The following is an 8,249-nucleotide window of genomic DNA, read 5'->3' as shown; positions in this document are numbered from 1 at the left end:
CACGAAAGCTGTCTTTATAGATGCTATAGTGGATTTCAAGTTTCGTCTTCCGCCACATCCGCTCACCTGAAAGAATGAGAAAACAATTATAAACCACTTTAAAAACTACAAAGGGGTCTAAAAGAGTCTGAGAAAATCTGGGACTCAGAACCTGATAATAAACACAAGTTTTAGGATTCTGACACCTTTTAAACAAAGAAATGTTAAGATGTAAAATGAAACATTTCTGCACAAGTGTTTACAGCATCAAGTATTATGGTGATGCTAAAAGATTCCCATTGAATGTATTGTGCAATTATCTCATGCCTAGTCTGTGTATCATAACATTGGTCTCCATAGCTATTAGGTCTCCTTGGTGAAGTTTGTAGAGACAAAGTGCACTTTCTTCTGCCCAATTATGTCAATTCAAAGGTCTTTAAATTAACTCTTTTATTGAAAGGTTTATTGTTAAAAAAAACAAAAAAACAAACTGGAGATACTGATCTTACTTTGTCCTTGTTGGCTTGTAGCTTGTCTATAACCTTAAACCATGTTCTGTTAAGTAATACAATAAGAGAAATTGGGTCAAAACAATTCAAGAAATCATTTACGATAAAATATATCTACACGTCATTCAAAATATGACTTACAAAACCAATGTCCCAATCACATTTCACCTCAAAATCAAAAAAGAAAAAGAAAGACATTTTGCTTATATATATATATATATATATATATATATATATAGTCACAATTTACACATCATGGCTTAATGACGTGTAAAGTCGTGGCCTAATGGTTAGAGAGTCGGACTTTGTAATTAGCTTCTTGACTATAAAGAGTCATGAAAATAAAAGTTTACCTGAACACAAAATCGTGGTTGTCTATAACAGGACCATAGTATGATCCTAAAAGGTTCCCAGAGTTCCCCACCACAGCACAGGTTCGACAGCGGGATGGGCCGGCATCTCTGTACCATTCCTCTCCAGGAATGACAGAAAACAGCTCCTTAATCACTTGGGAGTAACTAGCTTTGCTCCTTGTAGATTGTAGAGACTGTGAATAGATTAAAAACTCAGGAAAGTACACTTCTACCATCAGCATGAAACCAGAATCAAATAAAAATCAACATGAACATTTTATGTAAACTAACACTAATGACATTAAAGTAGCTAATTAGTTAAAATATGCATATTTACTACCATTCAAAAGTTTGAGGTCAGTAAGATTTTTTTGTTTTTGTCCAGAAAGAAATTAATTGTAGTGTACACATACACACATACATATCTACATTTCATATTTGAAATAAATACACATATCATTCTTCCTTGTTCTCCTATTACAGTCAAGAATTTAAAGAACTGACTTCTATTCAGTGTGAATATGAATGGAACTGGCCACACCAAAAATATTTAGATTAAAATGTACTGAAATTAAATTCAAAAGTGTCACGCAAGAATTCCCTTGACACAACACAATGGACCTTGTAAATACAATGGAACAGAACTTGTTTTTTGTTGTGCGTATATATATATATATATATATATATATATATATATAGTCACAATTTACACATCATGGCTTAATGACGTGTAAAGTCGTGGCCTAATGGTTAGAGAGTCGGACTTTGTAATTAGCTTCTTGACTATAAAGAGTCATGAAAATAAAAGTTTACCTGAACACAAAATCGTGGTTGTCTATAACAGGACCATAGTATGATCCTAAAAGGTTCCCAGAGTTCCCCACCACAGCACAGGTTCGACAGCGGGACGGGCCGGCATCTCTGTACCATTCCTCTCCAGGAATGACAGAAAACAGCTCCTTAATCACTTGGGAGTAACTAGCTTTGCTCCTTGTAGATTGTAGAGACTGTGAATAGATTAAAAACTCAGGAAAGTACACTTCTACCATCAGCATGAAACCAGAATCAAATAAAAATCAACATGAACATTTTATGTAAACTAACACTAATGACATTAAAGTAGCTAATTAGTTAAAATATGCATATTTACTACCATTCAAAAATTTGTGGTCAGTAAGATTTTTTGTTTTTGTCCAGAAAGAAATTAATTAGTGTACTGTAGTGTAGTGTACTAACTGTAGTATTATCTACATTTCATATTTCAAATAAATACACATATCATTCTTCCTTATTCTCCTATTACAGTCAAGAATTTAAAACTTCTATTCAGTGTGAATATGAATGGAACTCGCCACACCTAAACTATTTGGATTAAAATGAACTGAAATGAAATTCAAAAGTGTCACGCAAAAATTCCCTTGACGCAACACAATGGACACAATGGACCTTGTAAATACAATGGAACAGAACTTGTTTTTTGTTGTTTGGCTCCATTTTGAAGATGCCAGGGTGCTTCCACAATGAATCAGCACACTAGAATGATTTCTGATGAATCGTTTGACACTGAAGACTGAAGTAATGGCTCCATGAAAAAAAAGGATGTCTTAGACATAATTTGAAAGCATTCTCTATTAAATTCTGAATTGCACACAGTCCAGCTTACTGTACATTGAAGTGGGCCGAAATATCAAATGAGAAACACACACTAAGCCAATACCTGCCACCACTTAAAGATGTGGTCAGGGAGGACGCTGTTATTGAGAGAGAGCACTGGTGGGACATCTTTTCTGAAATGTTCAGCAAACAACTTGTCGTCACTCGTAGCCAAACAGCGCTCCATACAGGCACAGGGTTCTTCATGAAAGAGCCGCTCCACCACGCTATTGTTCACCAAATCTTTAAAATGTCCATAAGGAACTTTATGTATGGTCACAGTAAAGATGGTGGCACTTAACAAAACCAAGATGACCTTTACATATTTACACCAGCACATCTTGAATCCTGAGGGGCTTCTACAGTTCTACTCTCTGATGTTTATAGTGAGGTTGAGGTGATTCCAGGTGATTCCTCTAGCACCTTTCTGCACCTATCATCAGCTGCAAGAGCCTGAGCAATAAATGACAATAAATACATTTATTTATAGGAATAAAGGGTTAGAGGAAGAGTAATAGACTGACTTTTCATGCATGTTCTACATCAGCAGCACCATGCACATGCGTTGTTTACGTGCAGGAAAAGCACACGGATGAATGGAGGTGGGTTTGTTGTAATGACATGAGGGTGAGTAATTAATGACAGAATTTTCATTTTTGGGTGAACTATCCCTTAAAGTCTAGATGCGTATATATATATATATATATATATATATATATATATAGTCACAATTTACACATCATGGCTTAATGACGTGTAAAGTCGTGGCCTAATGGTTAGAGAGTCGGACTTTGTAATTAGCTTCTTGACTATAAAGAGTCATGAAAATAAAAGTTTACCTGAACACAAAATCGTGGTTGTCTATAACAGGACCATAGTATGATCCTAAAAGGTTCCCAGAGTTCCCCACCACAGCACAGGTTCGACAGCGGGACGGGCCGGCATCTCTGTACCATTCCTCTCCAGGAATGACAGAAAACAGCTCCTTAATCACTTGGGAGTAACTAGCTTTGCTCCTTGTAGATTGTAGAGACTGTGAATAGATTAAAAACTCAGGAAAGTACACTTCTACCATCAGCATGAAACCAGAATCAAATAAAAATCAACATGAACATTTTATGTAAACTAACACTAATGACATTAAAGGTAGCTAATTAGTTAAAATATGCATATTTACTACCATTCAAAAGTTTGAGGTCAGTAAGATTTTTTTGTTTTTGTCCAGAAAGAAATTAATTAGTGTACTGTAGTGTAGTGTACTAACTGTAGTATTATCTACATTTCATATTTCAAATAAATACACATATCATTCTTCCTTATTCTCCTATTACAGTCAAGAATTTAAAACTTCTATTCAGTGTGAATATGAATGGAACTCGCCACACCTAAACTATTTGGATTAAAATGAACTGAAATGAAATTCAAAAGTGTCACGCAAAAATTCCCTTGACGCAACACAATGGACACAATGGACCTTGTAAATACAATGGAACAGAACTTGTTTTTTGTTGTTTGGCTCCATTTTGAAGATGCCAGGGTGCTTCCACAATGAATCAGCACACTAGAATGATTTCTGATGAATCGTTTGACACTGAAGACTGAAGTAATGGCTCCATGAAAAAAAAGGATGTCTTAGACATAATTTGAAAGCATTCTCTATTAAATTCTGAATTGCACACAGTCCAGCTTACTGTACATTGAAGTGGGCCGAAATATCAAATGAGAAACACACACTAAGCCAATACCTGCCACCACTTAAAGATGTGGTCAGGGAGGACGCTGTTATTGAGAGAGAGCACTGGTGGGACATCTTTTCTGAAATGTTCAGCAAACAACTTGTCGTCACTCGCAGCCAAACAGCGCTCCATACAGGCACAGGGTTCTTCATGAAAGAGCCGCTCCACCACGCTATTGTTCACCAAATCTTTAAAATGTCCATAAGGAACTTTATGTATGGTCACAGTAAAGATGGTGGCACTTAACAAAACCAAGATGACCTTTACATATTTACACCAGCACATCTTGAATCCTGAGGGGCTTCTACAGTTCTACTCTCTGATGTTTATAGTGAGGTTGAGGTGATTCCAGGTGATTCCTCTAGCACCTTTCTGCACCTTATCATGAGATCAGCTGCAAGAGCCTGAGCAATAAATGACAATAAAGACATTTATTTATAGGAATAAAGGGTTAGAGGAAGAGTAGTAAACTGACTGTTCATGCATGTTCTACATCAGCAGCACCATGCACATGCGTTGTTTACGTGCAGGAAAAGCACACGGATGAATGGAGGTGGGTTTGTTGTAATGACATGAGGGTGAGTAATTAATGACAGAATTTTCATTTTTGGGTGAACTATCCCTTAAAGTCTAGAAGGGATACAGCTGCGGCTACTGGGCATGCGCACATCAATAGGCTATAGCATAATTTTTGTCACATTGTACATTTCGTAATGTTTTTGCAATATTGTAAGGGGAAGGTTTAGGGTTGGATTGATGTAGACGTTAATAAAACACAATCTAATAGGTAGAAATTTTAATTTATTGTTAGCTTCCAGTAGTAGCTGTATCTGTTGTATTCAGTGGGTTGATTTGTTTAAATTACATTTCAATTCACATGAATTTGTTGATTTACTGATGTTACAATAGAAAATGAGAAGGAACACAAAAACGACGAGTTCAACAAACTCATTGGCCCTGATATTAAAGGATTAGTTCACTTTCAAATTCAAATTTCCTGATAATTTACTCATCTTGGATGACATGGGGGTGAGTAATTTATCATAAAATTTGAATTTGAAAGTGAACTAATCCTTTAAGTAACATAGCTTACAATTATAACGTGATTGTGCCATACTGGTCTTTAGAAAGCAGAACCGGTTTTGATTTTTGAAACCCAGAAAAACGTAGGCTACTGATAAATTACAAAATGCATTGTGAACCTAATGTTATAATTAATAATGATACTTTTAAAGAAATAAAGGTAAATAGATTAACAAACAAACGATGAATTTATACTTGTTTTCAGTCGAGGCTGAACTAAGGTTTCATGATCACTGAGGTATCAGATAATTCATCCAATTACAACCCCGAACATCGTAAGCAACAGACATAAAAGAGGGACTAAATATCTCTAATAACTACACCTGAGAAATAAACAGTAAACAGTGACAAAAAGAAAACATTTACTCACATTTAGCGTTCAGCTTTGAATCCAGCGATGTGTGCTTATATGTGGATCTCGATCGTGAATGTCAGGAGGGTGTAGCACCTGGTTAGAGCAGATTCATCTTGTTATACAAACAACTCGCTTCTCATTAAAATTATTGATATCCACTGTGTGGACAAACTGAGTATTTTAATTCTCATCATCGTTTTAAGATAATTGACAAATACAAGTGATAGGCTCAAAGACCGCAATTCAATGCCTACTCCCGTTTTAAGCGATTAAACATTTCTTCCCCGTTTGGACTGTTTATTCTTACAGTGCCGCATAATGATAAATACAATAATAAAGTATTCTCCTATTTTATTTGATCTGATGTAGTAAGACAACTTTTCGGTTCCACCAAAACCTTTTAGGTTATTCATAAAAACCAGATGCTTTAAACCATTTCTAAGTCAATATACTGATATGAAGAACCTAATATAACTTTTTTTCATCTCGAAAGAATAACACAGTAACTGAAGACCATTACAGAACCAAAAAAAAAAAAAGTTTCATGATAAAAAGCAACAACAAAAAAATACTAATTTGCTGAACCTCTGAACCAAATAAATCTTTATTTTAGAAATGAGTCAATGTACATGAATGCTTAGTGTCTACATGCATTGTTCTAAATGCCCATCCTTGTGCTTACCTGTAAAGGTTGATGCTACATTACAGAACTCACTATGCAGACATGTAGTCACCTACAAAAGCAGATTCAAAGACCTAATCAATTCTTGTCAGCACCGTTTCTCTAATATCTCTTTAGGTTACATTTTTAAAATGCTTTATACCAAGAACCAGCAGCACTAGGTTGGATTTATGTAGGAGATTTTATTTTATTTATTTTTATGTACTTTTTTTTTTCCTATTGGTAACTGCATTTTGGCATTATCCGTGAAGGTATGAACAGGTAAAACCGGTACCACTAGTTGAGATGACAACCTATTTTCATTGAGGAGGCAGAAGCTTTCGGCACTCCGATACTTTGATGATTCAGATGTCAAGAAATACACTCTAGTTAAAGCAATTACTTGCTTGTGATGATTTATAGACCTCAATAAATACTGGCTTACTAGGAGATATATGAGGAACCTATCCTGACATTCTTATCATCTGGGTAAGTTTGATATTCTGGGGTAATTATTACATTGATTATTAGTAGTCAATTTGTAATTAAATTTAATCAGTGAAATCAATTTCGGAATCAATCTGAAACATTTGTAATATGGGCTACTAACAGACCGAATTTAACAACAGTTCTGACAACTGAGCAAGTCGGACTGAGAATTAGTGTTAAACTTTACTGAAATTAACTCTTCTTTTGGTAAAACAATGTTTTAAATCTCTTTGTTTTTATTTCAACATTATTTTATGTTTTCAATGTTTAATCGAATTGAAACAAGTGATAAAGGAACACTCTGACGCATTAATTATTCAATCATGACGAACAATGTATAAAATATTTATTTTTCACACCAAAACAATAATATAGTTCAATTACAATGACACATCATTTTTACATTTAAGTACAACTAAAGCGGAGTCGAAGTTACATTGTATTTTTTCTATTGCTTTTAATTGAATTATGGATCTAAAATCAAGTTTAAAATTTGAGAACTCATACAATCAAGCAGAAATGACAAGAAATTGAGGCAAGTTATAACCTATACATAGCCTGCATGATGTCGATATTTTTGCGGGGTGGTGGCTTCAGAACACAGAACTGTGTCTTTTGAAGATAAGAAATTATAAAGTATAACCATAAAACTGACGCGTTTTTCTGTCTTTCTAATAACATTTTATTTGTCCACCAGGAACACCACACGCGCAGAAGATGAACATCTTCAATAGACTGACGCCTCGCTACATCACCCTGCTTTTGAGCTTCATGACTATCTTTCTTTTGTTCACCCAAAACCCGATGAATAATACTGTAGACTCCTTTGATGACTCGATCTTTGAAGCTTCATGCTCCTGTAAATCTTGCGTCATGGGCTTTATGGACGATGACTGGTTCGTTTACCGATACGATCCCAGCATTCCACCTCTGCTGAACAGAAAAAACAGTGAGTTACGTCGAGACACCTACAGATGGTGGAGGGTAAGTCTTTGAATATTAAATGCTAAATATTCTGTCTTTAAGTAATCAAAGACTTCAGTGTCGAGTGTAGGCCTATGTAGAACTAGTTTATCTCTATATATACACCAGTGGTGGACGAAGTACACAAATCAAGTACTTGAGTAAAAGTACAGATCCGTATTATAAAATATTACTCCAGTAAAAGTAAAAGTACTCAGTTTTCAATTTTACTCAAGTGAAAGTACAAAAGTACTTGATTTTTTATGTACTTAAGTAAAAAGTACCGATAGATGAATGTTTATTTTTCAGTTTTATATAGGCTACTTTTATCATTTAATTTTATATTAGCATATCTTTTTTTATAATCCTACTGCTCCAAATACCTGGGATTTTCCCAAAATAACCAATAAGGAAATAATGAATATAATAAGGAAAATATAATTAGATTTTCATAATGATTTTTTTCTT

At 34.7% G+C, this 8,249-nt stretch overlaps 2 protein-coding genes across 2 annotated transcripts in view; one reads left to right on the top strand and one right to left on the bottom strand.

Moving 5' to 3' along the window:
• Nucleotides 1-3,329: 3,329 nt before the first annotated feature.
• LOC107665123 (CMP-N-acetylneuraminate-beta-galactosamide-alpha-2,3-sialyltransferase 2-like) lies at nt 3,330-4,381 on the bottom strand. The gene is made up of 2 exons (XM_016455881.1): nt 4,240-4,381; nt 3,330-3,527 (listed from the first exon to the last, which is right to left on the bottom strand). The coding sequence occupies exons 1-2, from the start codon at nt 4,360-4,362 to the stop codon at nt 3,330-3,332; spliced, it is 321 nt and encodes a 106-aa protein (XP_016311367.1). The 5' UTR covers nt 4,363-4,381.
• Nucleotides 4,382-7,691: 3,310 nt separating this feature from the next.
• Nucleotides 7,692-8,249, top strand: part of LOC107665122 (CMP-N-acetylneuraminate-beta-galactosamide-alpha-2,3-sialyltransferase 2-like) — a 17,271-nt gene continuing 16,713 nt past the window's right edge. The window contains exon 1 of the mRNA XM_016455880.1: nt 7,692-7,802. Within this exon, the coding sequence (XP_016311366.1) occupies nt 7,692-7,802 (111 nt within the window). The remainder of the gene's footprint in view (nt 7,803-8,249) is intronic.

This window comes from Sinocyclocheilus anshuiensis, unplaced genomic scaffold (genome assembly GCF_001515605.1).
Source record: "Sinocyclocheilus anshuiensis isolate Anshui unplaced genomic scaffold, SAMN03320099.WGS_v1.1 scaffold379, whole genome shotgun sequence".
Taxonomy (NCBI): Eukaryota; Metazoa; Chordata; class Actinopteri; order Cypriniformes; family Cyprinidae; genus Sinocyclocheilus; species Sinocyclocheilus anshuiensis.
The sequence above is the reverse complement of the archived record's forward strand: the minus strand, read 5'-3'. Positions and strand labels throughout refer to the sequence as shown.

Excerpts from the sequence above, each read along its gene's own strand:
- LOC107665123 (XM_016455881.1), bottom strand. The coding sequence starts at position 4,362 with ATGGAGCGCTGTTTGGCTGCGAGTGACGACAAGTTGTTTGCTGAACAT. Across the intron at positions 3,528-4,239 it reads ACATCTTTAAGTGGTGGCAG|TCTCTACAATCTACAAGGAG; the intron begins GTATTGGCTTAG and ends ATCTATTCACAG.